The following is a 27149-nucleotide window of genomic DNA, read 5'->3' as shown; positions in this document are numbered from 1 at the left end:
TTTTCATACCCTTTACAAAAGTGAGCAGTACTCATTCAAGCATGAATTATTTTTAGACTTTTTGGTGTCATATGAATATTGAGTCCATAAGCTATCCATACATATAAACCTTTCCCCAAAAAAATTATATATTTCTTATTTGGCAGCTATTTCAAAAGTGTATAGTTTTTTTTTTTTTGAGACACCCTGTAGAGGCCACGTTTTAGATAAAGCAAAATATATCCTGTACTGGAGAAGTTTACTAACATTAGCGATCTTTCAAATCAAAAATGGATGTACAAAGCGAATGAAGAGAGAGAGAAAGAGAGAAAGAAGGAAAGAAAGAAAGAAAGAAAGAGAAATGAAACTACTGGTTATAAAGCATTTACCAGGGACATGGGCAAAGCAGTATATATTTCTGGTGCCACTTCCAGGTTGAATAAGCAAAAAACAAACAAACAAACAAACAAACAAAAAACCAAAACCAAAACAAAACAAAACAAAACAAAGCAAAAAAAAAAAAAAAAACCAAATCAAAACACACAAAAATCCTCGTTCCTCGTGCCGCTACAATTTTCACTGAATTTCAGGCAATTACTAAAAAAAATGTATTAAAAAAAAATGTATATAAGAATTATATATAGATATATAGATATATAGATATAGATATGTAGATGTATATGAATATATATGTATATATATATATATATATATATAGAGAGAGAGAGAGAGAGAGAGAGAGAGAGGAGAGAGAGAGGGAAAGAGAGAAAGAGGGGGCGAGCACCCACTACCCCATCCCCTCCCCCTCTACCCCCCCCCCCCCCCCCCCCCTTGTGCAAAAGTCATTGAGAACAATGCCCTTCACAAACTCGAGTACGTGGGACCATAATGATGTCGCGGCAGCGTTCTAGTTTTTGTGCAGCTCTATGGTTAGGACGAAGTTATTGGTCGCTGGCTTATTGGTCGCTGAGGGTAGCCCGATAACAACTCTTGGGCTTTTCCGCTCTAGGCGCGCTGCCCACTCTGAAGATGAATCTGGGACTGAGAAGAAAATGAATTTAAAGGTTATGGGCATGTGCTGATATTCAAAAGCTGTATGATTGATTCTTTGTCTTGCTGTCTTTGAAAGAGAAGTCTTCGTAGCCTGGCGGCCGCTAGCAGATATACACAATGTACATAAAACAGGTGAGTAGTCTTCATCATTCTACTTATGTATAGACCTGCTGCCGTGCAGTCCCATCTGTAACAAAGTGTGCTGGTTGAAAAATTTACTTTTGGCTGCCTTTTGAATATTAAGAGCTCTTAAGAGGGTTCTACTTGCAAGTAAAATTACACGATTTAAGCTTGAATAGACTTGTCTACAATTGAAATACAAATGATTTATAACTGTTAAGGTATTTTGCCTAAATTTTACAGTGTGCTAGAACTCCTATGAGTCCTAGTTCCTAGTAAAATTTACTGTTAGATCTAGTGTTAAATTTATTAAAAGTAAAAACCGTTAATGCCCGGAATGGCTAACGTTAGCGGTTAAATAAGTGTTTACTCAAAATTACTGGTACATGTTTAGACTCTAATTAATTCAAATTATCCCTGTTTTCATCATGTGATATGAATTGACATTTGTGACCATGTCCATGTGAAGGCTGAAGCAGTGAATTTGTTGTCAGCTAACTTAGAATTCTAGACCTAGACTAGAGGTCTAGTATGGTACACCCTTATAGATGTCGAACACATTGTCATTGACACTGACTGTACATTGCATTGAAACCGACCACGTGCTGACACCCCTGTATTTTATACTACTGTAAAAGTGGTTTCTTTCGCGTACAGATACTTTCGCGGTTTCCATTGGTGTCAACTTTTTCGCGTGTGTTTAAATTCATGGTCAGCAAAATCTGTGTGTGTGTTGACCATCAATACCTGCAATGAGGGAATTTTCATGTGTGCGCAACAGCGTTGTAACAAGCGGTGAGTTCCAAACATTTCCTTGCGTGGTTAATTTCGCTCGACTTTTCAAAACATTTTCGCGTGATGTTAAATTCGCGGTTCAACCTCAAAACGCGAAAAGCGCAAAAATAAAACCACCACGAAAGAAACCACTTTTACAGTAACTAAAACTTAGGTCTATGGCATGCATAGCAACTCCAGAACTAACCGCACCAGTAACCCCAACCCGTACCGAGTTGGGGTCGCATTGCATTGCAGCCCTGTGGCTATTGATATACCACCTGATATGGCTTAGACTAGTATTTTGGTGACCAGAGACCAAAATACAGGGTTTTACACTGAAATGAATATTAATTCGCGCATACGCACATCATTTTATTTATGTGATATGTTCAAAAAAGGAACCGCATCTCGCAGAGATGGTCTCCATGATGATGACGATTAATCTTGTTTTCGGAGGTATTTAAATGGTGAGGGATACATAGTTGCCTATAATATTCAACAATATGGTATTACAACATGTATCTTTTCATTTTGTACAAGCACAATATTTTCAACCAGTAATAGAACTGTGACAGTGTGAGTGCTCATCATTTTGGCTTCCTTGTCATATCTCAAAGTACATGTATCTCCTGGTAGTGAAAAACATACCCTGTAGGGTACATAATCAAATGAATTGCTGAGTTTGTGTCAAGAGTTTAGTGTTTTAGGCACATTGTGATTTTACAGTACCCGTACATTCATTCTGTACCACACAGGTGACGATACAGGGGTTTCGGTCCTATCGTGATCAGACGATCGTCGAACCATTTAGCTCGAAGCACAATGTGGTTGGTGAGTTCCCAGGCATTTTCTTTGCTGCTGCTTTCCCAAGCATTACTACTCATTCCAACAAAGAAGATGGTGCACATTGCATTCTGCTGTGTTATGTTTGTGCATGTGTGTGCAGCTGTGTATATACATTGTATGTACAGTTTGACCTCTCCTATCCGGACATGTCGGGAACGTGCTCATCCGGATAAGGGATTGGGCTGGATATGGGAGACTCATTCTTAAAACACGCAATGGTAGCAACATGTACATGTATCAATTTTGTGTGAACATGTCACATCATCCTCAGCTGGTCTGCATTCAGACTTTCTGATAATTTGCTCAATGAACGATCGCCTATACCATGCCCTAATTTAATGAAAAGAATTTACAGTGTAAATGATCCACAGGTTTGCAGTATACAATCTAATAGTATGCTTTAAAAGAACCAAGCTGTGGAGTGTGTGTTTAAAAGAGATAAATCTTTGTGTTTTCATTGTTAGGTACAAGTTATACAAGTACTCCACATAAAAGAAGTACAGCCTGTACTCAGTTTTGTCTATTTTACAGTTGACATGTCCTATTCTTCTTCTTCTTTTTTTCCACAGTTGGAAGAAATGGATCTGGAAAAAGTAACTTCTTCTATGGTAAGCCAGGAGATAGGGAAGGCATATTCAATCATTGTCAGTTTTCAGGAAAGAAGGAGAGTATTTACCATGCCAATAACATGTGAAGTCAGATGGCTTTAATTCTTTGATAAAACTGATAGATATGTGACTTTTTGATTGAAAACTATCTAGCAAAAGTGGACTCATTTACTTAAGTTTTAAGATAAAGGTGTTGGAAAATGACAAAACCATGTCATAAAGTTATTTGGTAATTCATGATAGTATACAGGGAAATCCTTAAAGGGACATTCCAAACGATTTTCATAACTTCACATCATGTAGTACATAAATCAACAGCTCCATGTATAGATTTGTGTAATTTATTGTGGTTCTTTAGCAGAGAAACAATACTTTGAAAAACCTTAAACAAATTACACTGAACAAGGATGATGACATAGGAGGTTCACATATTTCAGAAATGTAGCAGTGTAATTCCATTACAATACTGCTTACTTGCGAGTTCACCTGTGTATAATCTATGCATGCCTTCTTCTTTTGTTCTGCTTCCTTGAGCCCCAACTCGTGCATTCTTATGGTGACTCTGCCATGTCATCATCCTTGTTCATTGCAATTTGTTCTAAATTTTGAAAATACTCTTATTCTTCATCCTAATTATCACAAATTCTGAAACTCTGTCCTCAGTATAACTAATTTATAGTTGTTCAAATGCAAAAATTTGAAAATCATCCGGAGGTCTCCTTTAATCATGACATGGATTGTGGATAAGTGTGTGAGTTAATCTGGCTGTCCTTTGCATAATACACAAAAACAAGTTTGATTCTAGGCATTGTCAATGGATGAGATATATAGAGATGTTTCTTTCTTTTTAAATCATATGCACAGCTATTATGGGATCTTCTCTGAAAACTGTTCATATTTTCAATTTTTCACAAATATGCTATATGCAGGTGCTATATGGGTTACTGGTATACTGTACTCACACTACAAATAAACTGCAGATGTCTGTTAAGGCTACTTTAGAATCTGTAATATGTTTAAAGAGTCCTCTACTCTAATGTTCCAAATTTCTATGAGTGGGACTAGAGAATTAGAGTGATGATGTGTGCTAGGCTTTGTATCAAACTGGACAGTACATTCTCTTCATAAAAAAAAACAATTCACTTCCATGTATGTGTCTTCCAGCTATCCAGTTTGTTCTTAGTGATGAGTTCAATAACCTGAGACCAGAGCAGCGCCAGTCTCTCCTCCATGAAGGCACTGGACCCAGAGTCATCTCTGCGTATGTGGAGATAGTCTTTGAGAACAGTGACAACAGAATCCCAGTAAGTTTGAAGAATCTTTACCACCAGCCAACCAACCAACCAAACCTGGAACTCACACATTGTTTTATGTGCGAATGTGCTTCTGTGGAAACACCTAGCATTTTTCATTGCAACACTTTTGTATTACACTAATAGCTGGCTTCATGAGGAGCACAAATAATACACTTGTCATTTTTATTTTCAAGTCTGCAAACTTCTCAGTAACAAGAGAAGGAATAATGAATCCTACTACGAGTAATCATGCAATGTCTTTTGTTTGTGGTGTTCTTTGTACAGATTGAGAAGGAGGAGGTGACGCTGCGTCGTGTCATTGGTTCCAAGAAGGATCAATACTTCCTGGACAAGAAAATGGTCACGTAAGTTATACACTAGTGGTAAAAGTAATGATACTACTGTAAAAGTGGAAATTTTCGCAGTGTTAAAATTTTTACACATTTCACACAACCAGAAACTAGCGCGAAAATAAAAGCACACAAATGTTTTTGCTTGCCATATGTTCCTGTACTTACTGTCTTGATTTCGCAGAATTGAAAACATGTGAAACTCTTCTTACCAGGCCAAGCGTGAAAAATTAGTCGCACGAAAATATCCACTTTTACAGTAAAGGCATTGATAGTAATGCTGAAATTTATGTTATGATGATGAAAAGATAATAATAATGATAGACATATTTTTGCCAGTGATATAGACTGAGGAAGTTCAGGTATTTCTACAAACTTTTATAGTGCATGGTAAGCAAATAATTTTCGTTTCACAATGGAGGTATTATGATAGCCACTAGTCTGCTAAAAAAAATATCAAAAAGAAATCTGAACAGACATGTAACTATTCAGGAAAGGCAAAAGTGCTGTTCTTTGTGTTTGATGCTAAGTTTGTACAAGTGTCATGGCAAAATTTCACTTCTAAGTAAAGCTTAGTTTACATGGTGAAGCTGTAAGTATACAAGGTACAATGTACAGTATTGTACAGTTACCAATATGTCAAGCACACTGAATCAGTATTTAAATGAAAAATTAAACTGTGATATTTGACTCCTCACATGTATGCATTGTATTTCAGGAAAACTGATGTCATGAACTTGCTCGAGAGTGCCGGATTTTCAAGGAGTAATCCATACTATGTTGTCAAGCAAGGAAAGGTAATTCTAAATGTCTTATTTGATCCTAGAAATGTAATATGAAGTTGTAAAGTGGATTACTCTGTGATTTTGCATAGTAGAAGTTGGTCTAAATGAAATGACAGAAGTCCAATGTTTGTGATTGAAATGACTCGCAAGATACGTCATGTACACTGTATGTACATCAAGATTGTACTTGGCACTTAGACAAACTGTATTCAGTGCTTGTGTTGATATGTCAAACTGTCTGAATTACTTCAAGAAAATACCTCCTGATTTGCCCTCACAATCAGCTATTCCAGACAGTGGGCTATGTTTTGTGATAAGCTCTTATTTTAGTGATAGTGCTGATGGTTGCTATTACATATTAATAGGCAAATTCACATGCAGCTCTACAAACTCTTACATGTGTAAACCTTTTATTAGGCATCAAACCTAAATCATTTTTAAAAAAACCAAACGTGTTGAATAATGAGATATGAAAAGTGGATGGTCATATTCTGAGAAGATTTGTGCTGTAGATTATCAAATTTGTATACATGGTGTATATATGATATATATTCTATGCAAAATAAAACAAGCAAAGTTGGTGTTACCTGATTGCTTGATTATACCTTCTGTAAAGAAGGACTGATACTTTGCACCTAATTGAAAAATATTTGTCACATATTCTTTAGTATCATATCCAGTGATCATATCCATAACTATAGGCTTCCAGTACACTTTTAATCTGTATCATGCACTTAATGCTTTTGTTAGATGCAGGTACTCCATAAACATAACTTATTTGTTTTAGCAAATACTAACTCTCAAACCACAAACATCTACAAAACATTGGACAGGCTAACATTTGCATTTCTTCACTTCAACAGATCAACCAAATGGCCACAGCACCTGACTCACAACGGCTTAAACTTCTAAGGGAAGTGGCTGGGACACGAGTCTATGATGAGAGAAAGTCTGAGAGTCAACTGATCCTCAAAGAAACTGGTCAGTGTAGCACCCTCTCTGGTTACTTGTTTTTATTTAGGACTTTTATGTCATGTGAACTTGTACATAATTCTTGGCATAGTGCCTATATCAATTTTATCCAACCTAGCGTACAGTTGATGTGAAATCTCAGATTGACAGGTTCATAATTCTAGCAGTTGACATGCTAGAGGGCATTGCGCATATAAAAGTATGCAGATTTTCAAAATGATATAAACGTTTGGCAGTCAACTGTGTTGATAAGAAAATTGTGTGATAAAGACCTAAACGATGTGGAAGAGACCAGGAAGGTTACAGTGGACTCCCATTGTAACGACATCCTTGGGACTGGCAATTTTCTTTCACTATATCAAAATTTCGTTACAACTAAACAAATAAACAATAATGAACAAAGAGCGGATGATTTTGCGACCTGAATTTTTACTTCGTTGTATTGGAATTTCGTTATAGCTGTGTTCGCTTTAACGGGAGTGCACTGTATCACTCTCTAAATGGTGTTTGCACTAACTGTAATTTCTGTGTTGATCATCTTGAAAGAAGTGAAAGACGTTTTTCAATAGTAACGAGTATGATTTTTTTTTTCTCTCTCTCTCTCTCTCTCTCTCTACAGAGGGTAAGCGAGAGAAGATCCAGGACCTCTTGAAGTACATCGAGGAGAGATTGCAAACACTGGAGGAAGAGAAGGAAGAACTGAAACAATATCAGAAGTGGGACAAGATGAGAAGGTGATTTTTTTTTTCCTTCTTTGTATTGATTTGGAAAAAAAGGGGCTTATTTGAATAATGGCATTCAACTGTTGACTGAAATCATAATCAAATCACTTGCTTCGGTATTTTATGCAATTCTTGTTTCTTTAGAATGTTTGAAGATAAGGTTTGACAAGAGAAATGGACATCAAGCCTATGACTGGCACATCATGTGTTAGGGTTAGAGACCAATATTTCATTTCCCTACAAAGTAACATAGCTGCACAAATCATTGCCAATGATGTAAAAGTTTGTTCAGTAATGTATACTCGGTCATGTTCCAATTACCAGTGTTATCAGACAAATTTTGTCACTAAATCTAAAAGAAAAGAACTTCCGTGCATGTTTTTGCGTCATACAGATCACTTGAATACACCATTCACAACCAGGAACTGATGGACACACGGAAGAAGCTAGAAGACGTGAGTTAATATTGAGAACTGTCGTCATCGCTGTTGCCTTTGAATACTTAATGTGAATGATGCTGTTTAGTTTATGATTCTGAATGTCTCTATCCCTCCTCCCCTAGGATTTTCTCTGTCTATGTATAGTTCCCATGACCTTTAAGCTATCCTTTCTCCGGAGATTTTCTCTCATTTCTTATGTTGACTACTGTATACGCCATATATTTCGCGAGTCTAAATTTTTGCGAATCGAGAATTCCCGACAACTTCGCGAGTGGTTAAATTTGCGATCATGGAGTCCTGTACTGAACGGAGAAGTGTACACGCGTACATCACATTCACATCGGGATCAAAGTCAATATTTTTGCGTGTCTTTAATTTCGCGAATAGCACCTGACTCACGAAATTCGCGAAAATAAAAACCTCGTGAAATATTCGGCGTAGTATGTGCTATGCATTGTATATGTAGAATTTAATCCGTATTTTAAGGAACAAGTCTCTGTAAACTAAGAACTATTTTGCATGCATGAATCTCAACTATTTTCATAGCAAATTTGTGGCACAAAGAGAGTAAGTAATTTCAAATCTGAGTTCAGAGTGTATGGATAGTGATTTAGGTTTGCTTTTTGTTTGTATGTATGTTGTTTGTTTATTTGTCAGGAAGAGTAAAGAAGAGATAGTTTTGACATATTTGACTTTGAAAAGGGAAAAAACTATGGTTATGTCTATTTTGCCATCAACAGCTTGCCAACAAGCGAGAGAATAGTGGAGAGATGACCAAACAACTCAGAGATGCCCAGGAAGAAGCATCCAAGAGAATCAAGGTAAGGCTTGATAAGTGCTTGCTTGTATTCATGTAGTCCCAAGCATCCAGGAGAATCAAGGTAAGGCCTGACAGGTGTTTGCTTGTACTCATGTAGTCTTAGTGTACAGAGTCATCTGTTCCATGTTCTTAACTGATATTCTTCTATCCCTATCTCTGTAAAAGAAGCAAAGCTCAGTTTCGTTTGTGTAAGCATTCTTTCCTGTGTTTGAAACTGCAAGAAGTGAGGGAATGCTGCACCCACAGAACATTGTTACCATCCAATGTTTTAGAACTGTTTGGAAGAAGCATAAAATCCTTTTGAGACCAATAGCATGTTGCAATTTACCTCATCACCTTTTCCTGTTTCATATTTCAAACAGGGTAGTGTACCATCTGCCTTGGTTTGACAGTGAGTTTATGTCCTGTCTTGTCGTAATTCATATACCAGACAATCAACAAGGAGCTCAGAGAGTTGAAAGGTCGTTTAAGGACAGCCAATGAGGAGCGTGATCACCTGACCAATGAGAGGCAAGACTTGTTCAAACGTCGTGCCAAGCTAGAGCTGTCTGTGAAAGATCTGCAAGAAGAGGTCAAAGGTGATGTGGATGCAAAGGTAAGTCTGCTCCGCAGGCTCTTCAGAAACTACTGATCACAGAAAGCATAATAAGACTGATTCAATCATTATAGGTCATAGTATGGTCTTGTTCATGGAGATTAATTGTGTCAGAGTTAGCACTGCTTCCACAACAGGCTCTATCACTACCATTACTGTATGGTCTAAAGGGATATTGTTGCTGAAATATTGTGTCCCGAGACGTAAACATCAGGCAGAATTCATACACAGGATTTCTAGTGTATAAAGAGCCTAGAGCCTTACCCATAACCCCACAGTGCTCCCACCAATCAAAGACTATAATCAGTTATTGCTTACATCATAATCATTGTCATCATCATTATCGTCGTCATCGTCATCATCACCACTGTCAAGACTTGGAGTTGTGTGGCTGTAATGATAGCTGTATGCCAGTTTTAATGACTTGTGCTCTTATTTGGCAGGGTCGTATTGAGGTGCAGCTGGAGAAGTTGGATGGACAGATCAGTGCTAAGCAGGGAGAGTTGGAGGCCATCATGCCGCGCTATGAAGACCTGCAACGTAAAGAGGAGCAGTGTACAGCCAGGTAAGCTGGCCTAGACACCAGCATTCAGTCTCACTAGTGTAGGCCCAGCCATTCATACTAGCCATGGCCAGGTCTTTTACATTAGCACAGGCCCAGCCATTCACACTACCACAGACCCGGTTATTCACAGCTGTAGAAGGAGGGCTAACATGACAGGATCCAAGAGGTGCAACTTTGATGGGTGATCCACTCTTCAAGTACCATAGAAATGATTTTAGCTTGTTTAAATGCACTGCTTACAAGATTTGGCCAGCAATTACAATGGTGTTCACACTGCACTGTGCTTGAGACTGCTCATATAGTCGAGATCCAGATACATTTATGATAGACACAGCTGTTTCACAGGAGCTCTCTTGTAGAAGCAAAAGAAATGATTGGTGTGAAGACAAACAAGGGAAAGTTGTTATTACTTGTAATTAGAGTCCTCTTTGTTTCAAATGTGAGGGGGATTTTGGCTACGCACTGTTGCAGCTTCTGAGTTCTGTGTAATCAAACTATCTTTGACTGTTTCACACTTCTTCTAGAATTGTTCGGTGACCTTTAGACAATCCCTCACCATTACTTTTCTCTCTCTCCCCATTCCCACCGATTAGACTGCAGCAGTGTGAACAGCGTCGGACAGAGCTGTTTGCCAAGCAGGGACGAGGCAACCAATTCACCAACCGTGAGGAGAGAGACAAGTGGATCCGTAAAGAGATGAAATCTCTGAATAAGTCTATCAAGGACAAGGATGAGCAGGTGAGAGATTACTGCAAGGAGTCCGGAGACCATTTTGGAGCTACAGGTTGCAGATGAAAAATATGAGTTAGATCTTTTAGATCTTTTCACCTCACAATGCTAACATGTATGTGGCTCTCTCAGATAGGCCTTTATCTATAGAATACCTGTGCACAAGCTTCGTTTTTTTTAGCCATTTGAGACAGGTCAGGTATTGTATTGGTCTTTTTCTGAATACTTTGCAACCTTGTTTGGTTATTAAGGTAATTAGGTGACATACTAGTAGTTGATAAGTGGTGAGGTCAGTAATCACCTGTAATGATTTTGAAAGCTGTCATTGAGGGAGCTGATGGACTGCTGCATTGGTTGGAATTCCAGTTCCAATTTCTTCAAAACTAGGCACCCTTTGCTCTCAGAAATATGGTCAAATAACATTGTGTATGACGCATATTTTGTCTATGCTAAACTCAAAGTGGGAAATCAAAAAGTTGACATCAGTATGTTGTGATGCTCAATTACTCACACATGTAGTTCTGACACAGTGAAGGAGAGGAGAGGTAAGAGTACTTACACTAGGGTGGCAGAAAGAGTCATACCATTAATGATACCTCCTTTATCCACGGCGAAACATAGATTTCTCGCCTGAGGGAGGATATCACTTCAGACATGAGGAAGAATGAGGACCTGGAGTCCCGTATGTCCAAACTCAACATCGACATCGAGCAGATGAAGGACACAGTGGAAGGATCCAACCGGAGCCACTATGACCTCAAGAAACGCAAGGATGATCTCCAGAATGAACGCAAGTAGGTGTCAGGAGAAAGTGCATGTACTGAAACAGGGCGCTCTTATGTGTGAAGTTGCTCAATGATGCTGATAGCTGTGTAAAAAAGGATTTGGGGCATGTTAGATTAAGATTTGTTATTTAACTAGGTCCTGTTCCACAATAAAAGCATAAGCTACCATATTCTTGCAATGTGTGACATAATTTTTCATGTCACATTGATTATTAGAATATTTATCAAATTCTAATGGCATGATTACAGTACACACATGCAATGTTTGTGTTTTGGTTTCTCACAAACAGTGCCCTCTGGAGGCAAGAGAACAGCATCCAACAGGAAATTGCCACAACAAGAGAAGAGCTGCACAAGAAGGAGCAGACTCTCCGATCCATGATAGGCAAGGTAAGAAGACTGGTGTACAATCAGTTTGTGGGTTTCATTTGTCACAGGAGTTGTGTTTATGCATGGTAAGAAGACTGGTGTACAATCAGTTTGTGGGTTTCATTTGTCACAGGAGCTGTGTTTAGGCAAGGTAAGAAGACTGGTGTACAATCAGTTTGTGGGTTTCATTTGTCACAGGAGCTGTGTTTAGGCATGGTAAGAAGACTGGTGTACGATCAGTTTGTGGGTTTCATTTGTCACAGGAGCTGTGTTTGAGCAATATAAGAAGATTTGTGTACATCCAGTATGTGTGTTTCATTTGTCACTGTAAGCAAGACTGAAGAGAAACTGATTCACTATGGCAGCGCTACAAAGTTTCCCTGATTCTGCAGGAGGCTTACTAAAAACCTGAATATCTCTTTATATCCTGACAAAGAACTATAAAAGCCCCCCTGACTAAGAACTTTGCTCAGTGAGACACAGGGCACATGCAAGTATCTTCCTGATTGATCTTGGGGATTTCCCTGAGGTTGTTTTTATGAATGTTGGCAGCCCTGCTAGATTGTTGTTGGATTGAAAAAAGATGTCATGGGTAATATTCCACTATATTTAAAACATCAATATATGTAACATGCTTGATGAATCAGAGCCTTTCATCTCAAAACCATTAGAGACACTGTGAAACAACTTTCTCAGCAGATAATCCTGATGGTAGTTTTACCTGACATTTGACATAATTTTTATTATCTTAATATGAATTTAGAATGAAATAAGAGGATGAGAGAAGGATTTGTCAGTTTTTTCCAAGATAATTTAAATTCATCAAAGTTGTGTCATGTACTAATAGCTGTCATACTGTGTATCCACTCTTTCTAAGATTAGCCTGATATGAAAAGATGATCTTAGAATCTTTTGATCTGTGTCTAATTGTGTGGCCTCAAAACACAAGTCACATAATACTCAAAAAGACCACAGGGTGGGTGTGCATCAATCGATGTGATAATTGTGGAGGTTGATGTTGAAATATTTTTGTTTGTGTTTCTTTCAAAGACTGTGCTTCGTGGGATTGATAGCATCAAGCGAGTATTGGACAACTTTCGAGAGAAGAATGTCCACCATGATGTTCAGGAAGGTTATCATGGTGTCCTCATTGAGAATTTCTCCTGCGCGTCTCGCTTCAACACTTGTGTAGAGGTGACAGCAGGAAGTAGGTAAGTTCACAGGATAAGGTGTGTGTTAGAGGACCAGGCAAAGGAGTACTGCATTTATCTGTGCATACAAGGTTATCCCAACTTATAGTAGAAACATTATCACATGTTGGCAGTCATTAGTAGTGTTGTAGAATTTAGAGGGTTTTAAGATCATAGCCTGTGAATAGAGTATTTCCAGGAACAGCAAATCATGAGTGATGATATCACCAGAAATCACAAAATGTACCTTATTTTAGAAATGGTCACTTGAAGTAAGTTCAATGCTACCTATATTTCGTGATTGTTTATCATGTATTATATGAGTTACTCTTTCAGCAGGGCGCTTCTGAAGATACTTTACACAAATATTTCAGAATAACAGTTCAAATTCTGTAAAATTTTGATTGGAATTCAGAATTGGCAAAGAAACTATTTTCCTCAAGAGACTATTTCTTTTGTTTTGCATGTTTCTTACAAACACAGATATGATAGTTCAGCTTGTATGTAGAAGAGTGGATATGATTCATTGACAATTAAGATTTGTAACAGCTGAGCATTACAGAAGCAGTTTTAGATAATACAACAGAGCCTCCATCTCCATTTCTGTTCTGAAAATCTTGTCCAAGTTAAAAGATTTTTTAAAAAGTAAAAAATTACAGGCTTGGGAGGTGGGGGGGGGGGGGGGCAAGTGAGATACTTTTCCAGGCAGTAAAATCTTCTGGAAAACATACATGTTGAAAATATTAGGCATTGCAATTTTGCAGCAATTATTGAACTTTTAAACCACTCACATTAGAAAGAATATAATTCATCTTTGAATTCTTCGGCCATTGCAGGTTGTTCTACCACATTGTGGACACAGATGTGATCAGTACCAAGATCCTGGCAGAGATGAACAGACAGAAGATGTTGGGTGAGGTGACCTTCATGCCTCTCAACAGACTGGAGGTCAGGGATACAACCTATCCAGAATCACCGGTATGTCTCTGACTGCTTGCAAACATTTGGGTTTTTTTTTTCAAATTTACTAACAAAAGAGAGAATAAAAAAGGCATTACATTTCTCTTTGTTATTTATTTCACACATTGAATGAAGTGTCTAAACCTATAGGACCTGCTTGACCCAAAAGATACAGTATAATTATCTTCAAAGAGAGGCAAACTCATCAAGTTGCATAATAAACATCACATTGATTTATACATTGACATAATTTGGTGTTGTAAACATGTTTTGTATTCAAAGAATCTGTGTTTAGCTGTTCTCTTTCTTCTGCTGATAATGAAGAGTTAAATATAAAACCACAATATAGTAGCTTGTGTATTAACAGGATTTGGAATCTACCAAAATGCTCCTTCGAAAATATTACCATGCTTTTTTGACAATGCAAATGGATTATCTGGAAGGTGTCTGTTTTAAAGTATCTATATTACCAAGCACTGTAGCTTTCATTCCAGCCAAACACTGAGTGGTAGACCTTGTTATCCCAACTAATGTATCCTCAATTCAAGCTAAACACTATTTAAGTATAAGTATCATGATTTATGTCTTACCTAGGATGCCCTTCCCATGGTGTCTAACCTGGAGTTTGATGCCAAGCTTGCCAATGTCTACAAACATGTCTTTGGCAAAACTCTCATCTGCCGCAACATAGAGGTGGCCACCAGCTTCTCTCGCACCCAGAACCTCGACTGTGTCACCCTGGAAGGCAAGTCATGTTCTTTTTTTTTCCTTTTCACTCCCCCCTGTTTTGCTATTTCTTCTCTTTGTTTTATTATGTGGAGATGTTCAGTGACATAAGAGTGAAGTGTGAACCACTCAGGAGATACTGATAATTCTGTAGTATATGTTGAATTCATGTGACTATCAGATTTTGAGCAGAAGACAGGACTTCACGTGTATAAGTGGTGTCAAATCCTAGGGCAGATTAACCCATTCCATACTTAATTCTGAAATCCCCATAAAGTTATTGCGCAGGTAACCAGACTCCCGTATTGAATGGGTTAAAATACAGCTTAGTACTGTCATATGACAAACACTAACTGATGAGTAGATTCTGCAGGTGAATATGTAGCTGGCTTTCTGTGTTCTATTCTCATTGACAATTGTTTGTCTCAGTGTCATTTTATGGTGATGGGAGTAGGAAGAAAATTAGGTTCTAGTAATTTGCATGATTGAGACTTTATTTTGGATACTCCCAGAAATACCTATATACTCTCTATGGCACCCATTAATTCCAGGCCTGACATCCTAAGAGCACCTGTAGGATGTACCTGGACAACTCAATGAGTCTACATATTATTTTCTATCAGATTCACCATTTAATAACCCTGACAAAGGCATAAGATTATTAAAGTTACTTACAATTTATTTCTTTCCCATCAAATTTCCAAACACATTGAGGCATTTTAATCCTCATTTTAGTCATGTATTGCAAATGCACATATTTCTCACCCAGTCTGCCTGCAAATGAGATTCTTTGATTATAAACTTTGGGTTGGTGTATACATCCGTGTCCTTTAAACATCTATTTCCATTTCTGGGTAGCAAGCATATTTCATGATATCTAGTGCATGGAAACCAGGACCAATCATATTGTTGCTGTTGTCCATGATTTGAAATGCCACTCACCAGGTGACCAGGTGAGTAGGAAGGGTGCCATCTCAGGGGGCTACTATGACACACGCAAGTCCCGGCTGGAGCTGCAGAGTGGTATTGTGGAGCTCCGGACCAGGCTTAGTAACCAGGAAGAGGAATACCAGGTCCTACGTGACAAGCTTCAGAAAGTGGAGGTTGACATCACTAGCCTCATGAGTGACATGCAGAAGATTGAGACCAAGAACCGCAAGAACAAGTAAGAGGAGAAAAAGATTCTGTTTATGTCAATGTCAGGGAGGGAAAGGAAGTTTGATTTGGTTTGCAGGTCATTGTCAGGTTCAAAACACCACATAAAAGTACATGAGCAGGTCAAGCTGTGTTGCTTATGTAACCTGCAAGTCTTTGTAATCTTGTCTGTCAGTCCATGTATGTTGAGTTTACCCATGTCACATGACTAAATACCAGTTAGATGTTAGATCTTTATCAAACAATCAGAAGTGAGAACTGGAAAGTAAATATCAGCAAACAACCAAAAGCTGTATGTAGTGATGAAAATGATACCAATACCCTTGATTTTTAGTTCAGCAAGATTTAACCTATATTCTCTTTCTAGAATGCAAGCCTATGTGGTGTGGAACTGAGTTCAGCATGGAAAGTTTTGCAGATAGGATTATCAAAACTGTCAGTCTGTTGTATGAGACATATAAAAAATGTGTGACAACAAGTGTAAATGTAAGCCATGTATTACATGCCAGCTTTATTTCTGAAATGACATCAAGATATTCTGATGTTTTTAACACTTTCAAGTCATTTCTGGGTGGTATTACTATAAAGAATTCTTTTCTGCAGACTTCTACAGACACAAATGTGTATATGATAACTTATCTTTTGACGAAAGTGACCTTCTCTTGACACTGCCATTCCTTCTAGGGACATCTATGACAAGATGCGGAGTGATATGCGTATCATGAAGGAAGAGAGTCAAGTCATCCAGAAGTCCATGGCACCTAAGGAACGTCGTCTCCAGAGTTTAGCCACCAGTCTGGAGGCCATGCGTAGTACTGCTGCCTCTCTCGAAGAGGAGATTGGTAAATAAAATCCCTCCCTCTCTTTCATATATCTCACCTTTTATACAGGTGACATATTTGTGCTGTAGTTTCAAAAAGTTTGATTTCTGATTGTTTTTGTGGGAAGAACAAGCACATTTATCTGTGGTGAAAATGATTACGTTCTTGTTTTTGACTCTGCTGCATCGTTGGAAGTACCTGGCTTTAACAAGTTGTGTACTACTTTGCTGAAATGCAAAATCTGGAGATATTTTTTTTTCTGAGTGTGTCTGCATCATAATCCAGTCTAAGAGCAATTAATGAATTTTTCCCAGTGAGGCATTGTATAAAACATGTTTTGTCATTTGAATTTGATAGTTATTAAGAAAAAAAAAAAGAATGTGAGGTGACACTAATTACTGATGTTTCTGTACATGTGTAATTTTTGGCCTTGTGTCATAAAGATGTTTACATGTTTTGTAAGTTAGGATAACTGCAAATGCCATGGCAATGTGTACAAAGTTCTCTTACTTCACATGAATGGTTTGTGCCCATTTTTTTATCATATTCAATAAAATGATAAGTAAATGAGTAATGGTAGAAATATCATATTGCTGTGGATTGCATTGTGAAACAAACCCTGATCAAGTTATGTATAGAGTGTGGATGACAAAGCATACCAAAGCATCTTCAGATAATGCAGCTATTACATCATGTGTACTTACTCCTCCCTAGGCACTGACTTGCTGTCGCAGCTGAGCGTAGCTGACCAGAGGGAGGTTGACAGTCTGAATGATGAGATCAAAGACCTCACCCAACAGAACAAGCAAGCCTTGGCTGAAAGGGTCAAGGTAAGATGCTGCTGATTAAAAAAACCCAAAAAAACCCCCCAAAAACCACTGATAAACTAATGGACAGAAATAAAGTGTCATCACAGAAATGAATGAGTAAGTAGAATACTTTGCAGGGAACTGTAAGTTGTAGTGGTAGCTGCAGGCAAATATTACAAGTCACTGATGTAGGTCAGTCTTTTACACAGCAGGCCGACATATGAAAATATATGTCTTCAGTGCGGTAATCCCATTTGTCTGGGCTAAAACAGTGCCTGAGTATACTCTCATACCTCTGCAGGACTTTCCTAGTCTTTGGTAATGTACCCATCTTGAGATAATTCATGCAGAATCAGAGAGGGAGCCATGGATTGCAGTTTGCTTATTATTTCTGTTTCTTCTATGCAGAATTTTTGTGTTATGTTTTGTTTTATAAGACTGCTTCTTCATGTCTAGAATGAAGTATAATTACTGCACAGAACATTAAAGTAATTCAGATTCACTGAGTCAAGACCTCACTGAGAAAGAGTTTCTCATTACACATGTTTTTTAAACCATTCTGACAAATTTTGGAGACCGTCTTGATACCGGAAGTGTTTGGGAGTTTTAAATCTGTCTTAGGGCCCCCAAAGAAAAAAGGCCACTTTAAGCCCCGCTCCTTCACCCCTCGTACATCCTGATAATTGTTTTGGCTCTGACACTTTCACATTTGTGTGTGTGTGTGTGTGTGTGTGTGTGTGTGTGTCTGTGTGTGGATGTGTTTGTGTATGATATCAGTAATTTAACTCCTTTGTACTCCTTTGTTTTTTTTTTTTTATCATATGCAGCTGGAGGGGCAGAAGAACAAGATTGAGAACTACTTGTCAGGAAACCTGAACAGAAAACGTGAACAAATGATGCAGGTGAGATCCCAGCATATTTCATAAATCACACCATTTCATGTCATTTCAGCAGGATTTGAATTCATGATGTCCCTCAGTCACGGTGGATCCATTAATTGTAGTCTAATTAAAACTTTGGATAGATTGTGTAAAGTTGTTGGAAGAATTGCTGAGTGGGTGAAGGTGTTCTAGAATACGTGGAAATAATCTTGTTATATAGTTATTCCTGTTTGCATTATAAATCTCATTCAGAGACATTATAAGAATTTCAGCAGTTGAAACAGGGTTTGCCACTGCTGGACAAGTGTTTGTTGCAGACCTTTTAGTGCAGACCAACTGGACTTAAACTGTGCTCTTTTCTATCAATTTCTTCTTCAAACAAGGACTACAGATACTCTTTTACTGACCTTTCCACCTCAGTGACTCTTCAATTTTTCCTACCAAAGTTTCAGTGCATTGTTCAGATATCTACATCTACCAGGGATTCAGGATGACATACCTTTGTTAACACAGAATGAGAAAACCCCAACCACAAGAAGACAAACCATAGGTCACACAGTGTACAACCTGTTGATCCTCCCTGTATATAATTGACCTTTCTCTACAGGAGCTCCAGGAGATCTCTGTTGAGGACAGGCGACAGAAGCTGGAAAATAGCAGCATGGAGCTGCAGACGGCTGACACAGCTATAGAGACCAACAAAACCAAGCTTGAAGGTGAGCATGTTTTATGTACCATTCAGCAACATCTCACTCATTGTCTCTTACACACGTACATCTTCATTGAACTTCCTTTGCACAGATTACTTCATAAGAGCGATTACATCCTCAGCATCAAATTAGTTTGGAATTGCCATGATTCAGTCAGGATAACTGTTGAAAAGAGCACTTATCGTTGGAATGTACAGACAAAGAAAGGACATTTTTTTTTTAATAAAAAAAAAGACTGTGGAATATTACAAGCAAGAATACCATGTTTGCAAATATACATATGTTATTATGACTTATGTGTTTATTTCTTTAAATGTTTGACTCTTTGAAATACAGTAACACCAAATCATTTCCATACAATTTTATTGCAGATTTGACAGGTCTTTTTTGTGTGTGATTTTGCTCTTTCTATTAAAATTGACATGAACATGAAGTAGAGTGCCCCCTAGACAGTGAACTTACTTTTTATCTTTCTTTTCTGTACCCTCCCTGGTAGACATTGAGGCACAGCTTGAGGCACTGAACAGGGAACAGAGCAGCAAACAATCAGACTTGGAGGAGAAGAAGGGCAAGGAGAGGGAGTTTGGAGACAAAATCAGTGATGATGCCAAGATGCTAGAAAAGATGACCAATAAACAGAGTCTGCTCCTCAAAAAGGTGGGGTGAAAACAGTGGTTGTGATAAAGAATAAGGTGATGATGAGGAGGAGGATGGGATGATGATGATGGTGATGATGAGGATGGTGGCGATGATGATGATGATGATTGTGATGGTGATGATGATGATGGTGGTGGTGATGATGATGATGATGGTGCTGATGAGGATGGTGGTGATGATGATGATGATGGTGGTGATGATGATGCTGATGGTGATGATGATGATAGCGGTGGTGATGATGATGATGGTGATGAGGAGAATTATGATGATGGTAATATTTTTGATGAGGATGATAGTAGTATGATGAATATTGAAAGAGAACAATGTTGACAACATTTATGATGGCTGCAACATTGATGGTGTGATGGAAAACATTTTTACTATTTTGCCTGTTAAATCAAAGGACTGATGATGATACTGAGGGGTTATATGAGCTTGAAATAATATTGTAGAAGGATGAATAAGAACAAAGATATTTTATGTTGCAATTATACCATAATCCAGTGTGTGACTTTTTGCCTTCATCAAGAGTGCAACAATTGGCCCAGCTGTCAATGTTTATAGCCCTATATTACTTCAGCTGAATTGGGAGTCAAACTTGAAGATTAAAGTTAATTTGCTGACATTCAGATGTATCTTATATGTAGATCACAACATTGATAAAGCTTTGTGATTCATTTTAGGAAGATAAATTGAACACTTGTTGTGTTGTGAAATTTTCAGTTTAGCAAAAGCAAAAAATGAAAATGATGGTTGAAGAACACCCAACTCAGTCTTAGCTGACAATTTTTTTCTGTGCTCTTCTCTATTTTTCCCTTAAAATTGTTGTTCCTTGGAGCATTTGTTGCAAATATTATGTATTGTTCACTTGTGATATTTCAACGTATCCTTTTGCAGAAAGAAGAATGCATGCGCAAGATTCGAGAGCTGGGCTCGTTGCCTAGCGACGCTTTTGAGAAATACACTCACCTGTCCCTGAAGCAGCTCTTCAGAAAACTGGAACAATGTAACCAGGAGCTGAAGAAATACAGCCATGTCAACAAGAAGGCCTTGGACCAGTTTGTCAACTTTTCTGACCAGAAGGAGAAACTCATCAAACGCAAGGATGAGCTGGACAGTGGTCATGCTGTAAGTTTCCCTTGCCAGAATCAGGCAAACTGAAGCAATCTCTCTTTCAGTCAACAATTTGATATGATCTAATTTGATATGAATTAAATTTTTCTGAAAAAAAAACCAAACTGTCATACGTGTTCTGTCAAACCTCTTTATACTAGGACTTGTGGGAAACGAATCACAGTGACCTCATATAGACAGATGGACCTTATCATTTGATATCACTTTTTATCTATTGGAATAGTCTGTATAACACTCCACTTTTGTGTGTGTGTATATCTGTACCAAAGACCTTTTCCATGTAACTGACGCTCTATTTCAAAAATGAAGAACCAAAATTTATGATGAAAAATAATATAATCTCTTTATTGGTTTGCATCTAGTTGCCCTGGGTTGTTGTGTGAAAACTCGGTATGCTGGTAGATTGGACTCAACTTGCAATTGGTTGTAGCTATACATAGTAAGATATAAAGCAGAGGAGACATCTCACTTGACTGCTGGCCTCACAAAACAGGTTGCCACTGAACACAGGACATTTGGCAATTTATTTCTCTCAGGGGGATATAGCATAACCCAAAAACAGTGTAAGCTGCTATTCCATGCATTATTGCACAATCAGCCAATCTTTTTTTCTCTTCACAAATTTATTGCAACATTCTAAATTGAGGAAGTATAAAATAGTGATTTTTTTTTTTTTCTCACACACCCCTTGCCCTCTGCTCCTCTCCCTGCCAGGCCATCACAGACTTGATGAATGTACTTGAGCATCGGAAGTATGAAGCCATCCAGCTGACCTTTAAACAGGTGTCCAAGTATTTCAGTGAAGTCTTTGAGAAGCTGGTGCCTGGAGGCAAGGCTACACTGGTTATGAAGAAAGGGGACTATGAGACATCTCAAGATGTAAGTGTGAACAGACTCACCTTGTGTGAACAGACTCGGTTTGTGTGAACAGGCTCACTTTGTACGATGTGATGTAGGCGACCATTTTGTGGTCCAGGGGTCCAAGTCTTACAAGAGACTTTTCACTCTTAAGACACACTTGTGAAAGACTTCACAAAATGGGTTTTACTTCTCTTTGAGAGTCTCTCATAACTTTATAGAGTAACTTTTGCCTTTCTGAGATTTATGAAAAGACTTTTATGTAATGTCTTCATGAAACGGACCCCAGGTGCAAGTATCTAAATACCCCCAAACTATGTAAATTTTAAAGACCTTTTACTCAGTAGTTGAGACTCTGAAGCAGTGCCACTAAGTTGCATCATTGTATGAATAATACTTTTGGAGGTAAAGAATATGTTTACAGCAGGTGAGAGTCTGGCCCTATGTGGCTCTTGAATTGTGCTAATTTTGCAGGGTAAGCAGCATTAATGTGTGGAACCCCAATACATGTGCTGTAGTAGTGTTTTTTATTATATAATTCATAGCTTATTACATACAAGACTTAAGATGATAGGGTTTATTAAGGTGTCCAACCTCCTTCAATGTGGGATAATGCTATGCCTCTGGTCTTTACATCTAAGTTTCTTTTGTTTGTGACATGAGTTTTCTTCTCCATCTGTCATCCACCATGTATCTGTTTTCATATCATTGTTTGTTTGTTCAGCTGGATTCAGAGGGGGCTACAGGTTCCCAGGCAAGTGGTCTCCCCCTGGTGGAGCAGTTCACTGGTGTTGGCATCAAGGTAAGCAAGTCTTCAACATGCCTCTGAGCTTTGATTAGAGGTTCACAATTTGCTCTGCATTTTGAATGGAAATACACGCATGCAGCCATAGAAAAAATCAACTTGGCAATTGTAGAGGGAGCTAGACATGAAAATGTATTTTGCTTGAAGCATGTAGCCGTAGAAGAAATCGACTTAGCAATTGTAGATGAGCTAGACATGAAAATGTATTTTGATTGAAAGCAGCAATTCTCTAAAATGCTGAATAGACAAACTTTAAAGCAGTGTCTAACTACTTAACCAACTGCTGATAACTGCCACCTTTCCAGTGTATATTGTAATACATGTACAGTGCACTATTATCAATATATTAAATATTGCAATATTATCTGCTCTATGTTTTTTATTGTCTATTTGTTTAGTTATAGGAAACTTTTGATATAACAAAAGAAAACTGCCGGTTCCGAGGACGTCGCTATAACTTGAGTCCACTGCATGCCTTTAACAGAAGTTACATATGCTGAAGGAAGCTTACTAACAGTGATCGTATTTATAATATTTTTCAGCTAATATTTTGTCGCAATTTCAAGCAAAGCAATAAGAAATATTATCTTTTAGTGATCGTGAATTCTGTAATCTCATTGGTCAATCAACCACTTAATATATCCCGTATTACGTGGATATGACGTCATGATACTGTATTACACAGCCAGCTGCGCGTGTACCAAAGACGCTTATAGGAAAGTGCGCGCTAATCCTGTACAAAACAAATGGACAGCGCGCGGTCCTCAAGCGTATTGCGCACATAACCTGAGACCACTAGACGCTTGATAAACAACAGCAACTTATATCTATCTGGCTACTGCACTGCAGTAGGCCTGTCTTATGGCGTGTACGTGTACGTATTTGTATGCGCGCATCGCATGCAGTAATCAGCTCGCGAGACGTAGGCCTAAGTCAACATGGTCATGGCTGACAGCCGGCGATTTCAACATCATTCATGAGGGGAAATCAGCGAGAAGAAGGTTAGCACTTACACTAAAAGATAAAATCGTTACCCCCTGCTTGTTCTTTCGAAATACGGGAAATATCTACGGTCTGGTGCCATATTCCATGAGGCCGAAGGCCGAATGGAATATGGCACCAGACCGTAGATATTTGCCCGTATTTCGTGAACAAGGAGGGGATAACTAATAATATCAACGTTTTTAATAGGATTGGTGACATTGGTATCTCTCTTTGTCCAGGTGTCCTTCTCTGGTAAAGCAGGAGAGACTCGTGAAATGCAGCAGCTTTCAGGAGGTCAGAAGTCACTCGTTGCCCTCACTCTCATCTTTGCCATCCAGAAGTGTGACCCCGCCCCATTCTACCTCTTTGATGAGATTGACTCCGCCCTGGATGCTATGCACAGAAAGGCTGTGGCAGGTGGGTGCTTCTGAACATTTCTTTTCTCCTTCACCATAAAGAGAGGAAGAGACTGAACTCAGACTTGACTTTTATGAAATAGGCTCATACACAAACATCATAAGGGGCATGATTGACATAGATTTAACACAGCACACTCAGCCTCACCTGCCTCCTATGTCGAAGACTACTTTGGTTCATGTATGTATGCTGTCTCTACTTTAATTGAGATACTGTAATATTACACTATATGATTTGACTTTCATTTTTTCCAGCAATTTTCTTTTTGCTCACCTCAATCAATCTTATGGTATTTCATCGTTATTATAAGCATATACATCACCTGACTACAGTCATGTTACTCTTTAACAGTGCACAAAATGGGCATTTTGGAGCACAAAACAAAAATCAATTGGCATCTCTGAAAGTTTGTGTGGAAGGATTTCAATTTGTGAAATCGGTGTGCTTATTGCAGGACCAAAATGATCTTATTTGCTATTTGTGATAGCAGAAAAGTCAACATAAATGCAGTGTAAGGCTGGATTATCATGGAGCTACAGATTGTAGCATAGAATTCTGTTTTAATTCTTTGTTTCATATCCATCAAAGTCATTGCTGATTTTTATGCTTGAGTAGAGAATTTCATTGCGAACTATCCTCTATTTCTCCACAGACATGATTCATGAGTTGGCATCCAATGCTCAGTTCATCACCACTACCTTCAGACCCGAACTCCTGGAATCAGCCGACAAGTTCTACGGTGTCAAGTTCAGGAACAAGGTAAGTAAATCTCTCTTGGGTCTGCTTCAGAACTACCTTCTAGCAAGCAGACTACATAGTCTTTGTGACTTTTATGACCCTTGACCCCTTGTCAAGATTTCCTGTGAAGTGAAAGTTGCCAGAAATGGCATTGAGGGAATTTATCATTTTGCTGTCCTGCACAATGTAATAATTTACACTGAAGTATGCAAAAGTTTTGTGTGCATTAAGGTGATACGGCAAATTCATGTTTTTACGTGGGTTTATCAGTGTAAATGCTCTTATATTGAGCTGCATTGTCTCAATACAACAGACTAATATATCTTGTACAAGATTGGTCTATCATATAAAGATTTCCTTTTCACTTGAAATACTTTTGACACCAAACTATGCATTCAATCATGTTTACCTCACGCACCTTGTATCTACTCCCCTGACTCAGCTCAAAATGATATTTATGTTGACTGATTGCATTGTTGCTCATCCCTAGTAAAACCATTGCAGCTGGCTTTCTGACAGAACTTTAAGAATGCCCCATGTACATTGCACAGTTTTATGATAAATTAGCCTACTGTGCCAAAAGTATAGACAATTGTCTTGTCAGTGTGTAGCATCGTATTTTACACGAACTGATACATGATATAAGTGTACTATTGTCATATCCCTCATTTTTGTGCTAGTCTTAACCTACCACCCTTTCTGTGCAGTGTGACTAGCCTCGACCGAGGTGTAGACCCACCATGTTTTTGTCTGTGATTTTGAAGTGCAAAATCTTTATAGATACAGTACAACAAAATCTTCCCAGTGCTTCCCAATAATTGTGGCCAAACACTGACAAAAACAAACCTTAAAGACACTATCCAGTAATATCACATATGTAAGTAAGGGTTCTACCATTTTATTTACAGGTGAGTCACATTGATGTCATCAGCAAGGACCAAGCACAAGATTTCCTGGAGGATGATATTGCACACACCTAGAATGGAATGGACTGACCCAGGGTGCTTGTTTACTCAGCATGTATATATGTGTATGTTCAACTTTATTCCACTAAGTGTTGAAAGGGACTCAGATTTTGCCAACCCTTGTAATTAAATGTTTGTGTGGCATTGCATGAGAACAGGCTGCCTAGATGTCCTTTTAAGAAATGTAAATACTTGCTGTCGTTGTTACAGATGTGACAAGAGTATTGAAAAGGAAATGAAAGTAAGAAAGTTGCATCATTTCTGTCTCACAGTGTATTCTAGTCGTTTGTCTTGTAAATTGTATCTGTTCATGTCATTATCTCTGTTTTCATATTTTTAGCATTATCAAAAGAAGAGTAAACTGTTTCCTTGGTTTTGCAAAAATGCAAACTTCTCACCAGTTTGACATGCACTTGTATAATAAAAGAAACTAAACTCAGCCAGGCAAGACAAGTTTTTGATTTTACAAGGCGATTCTTGATGCTCCTTTTTTGTTCACTCTACACAACCCGGACAAAACATGATGTAAAGACTCAGCAAGAGTCATGAACTTTGTCAGTTTATTTTGTTTGTTTGTTTTTTGTACATGTGATTGCTACAATTGAGGGTGATAATATGGGAATGATTGGTGTAACAGGTTTGTAAAATTCACCATATGATTGCTGTAAAGGTTTTGTGTAACTTAGATACACGTATTATAAAAACATAAAATGTAGTACATGTATGGGTGATATGCATACATTAGTAGCAGTTATAGATGTGTTTATGTTTATCTCTTGTTGTGTGTCTTGTGAAAATTTGTTGAAAGTGAATTGTTTCTGCACAAAAAGCAGTAATGACAAGATGTATCTGAAGGAAGAATTATCTTTCACCATTGTAGATAGCCAACAATATTGAAAACAGAAATTGTATCCATTGTAATAGTTTGTCTTTGAATATTATGTTTGTTATTCAAATATTTTCCAACAGGCTTTTGTAACATATGGGTAATATTCACCAATGTATATACATCGTATGTAGTTCTTGTTCAAGGATCTTGTACCAGGTAACTGAGTCTATTCTTCTCTTTTCATACCTGCTTTGCCTTATAGCCGAGATGTTGATTTAAACATTCATATTCAAAACCAGAATTAGCAAGTAACATACTGTCCAGCAAGTCAGGATCTGTACAGTACAAGTTTCATTCAACTTTGAATTTTCACTTTGATCCCATCTAGCTCAATATCAGTGACAAGGAGAGACCTCACCTGTCAAGCCCTAACTGAATCAGTGCAGTACTCAAAGACTTCACACTTTTATGTCTAGCTGTAACTTTCCCAATTGATATCTTGAACAATTTCCCTTCTGATATAAAGTATCTCAAGGCAAGCTGCTAGTCTGTCCCCTCCTTTGGGTAGAATTTTCGTTGTAAGTTGAATTTTTCATCAACTGGATTTTTTTTTCTTGATTAGAGTGGTGGTCATTCATGTCAGTCAGTTCCACATTTAATCAGTGCAGCAGTTCTCTTGGTAAACTTCTCCATCTGCACG

The 27149-nt window shown here is 38.1% G+C and overlaps 1 protein-coding gene across 1 annotated transcript; it reads left to right on the top strand.

Annotated features, from left to right (window-relative positions):
- Window positions 1–1107: 1107 nt before the first annotated feature.
- LOC139725239 (structural maintenance of chromosomes protein 3-like) lies at window positions 1108–27149 on the top strand. Its single transcript, XM_071636333.1, has 30 exons — window positions 1108–1164; window positions 2685–2760; window positions 3345–3383; window positions 4548–4687; window positions 4964–5043; window positions 5747–5825; window positions 6677–6794; window positions 7405–7519; window positions 7902–7962; window positions 8688–8768; window positions 9198–9362; window positions 9806–9927; window positions 10521–10665; window positions 11278–11450; window positions 11732–11831; window positions 12861–13021; window positions 13837–13978; window positions 14555–14705; window positions 15632–15851; window positions 16526–16683; window positions 17377–17492; window positions 18299–18373; window positions 18960–19068; window positions 19559–19719; window positions 20617–20847; window positions 21568–21732; window positions 22436–22513; window positions 23740–23917; window positions 24570–24676; window positions 25564–27149. Exons 1-30 carry the CDS (start codon window positions 1150–1152, stop codon window positions 25633–25635), a joined length of 3633 nt encoding a protein of 1210 aa, XP_071492434.1. The 5' UTR covers window positions 1108–1149; the 3' UTR covers window positions 25636–27149.

This window comes from Diadema antillarum, unplaced genomic scaffold (assembly GCF_040938485.1).
Source record: "Diadema antillarum isolate AM-2024a unplaced genomic scaffold, OU_Dant_1.0 seq00000029_RagTag, whole genome shotgun sequence".
Classification (NCBI taxonomy): domain Eukaryota; kingdom Metazoa; phylum Echinodermata; class Echinoidea; order Diadematoida; family Diadematidae; genus Diadema; species Diadema antillarum.
The sequence above is the reverse complement of the archived record's forward strand: the minus strand, read 5'-3'. Positions and strand labels throughout refer to the sequence as shown.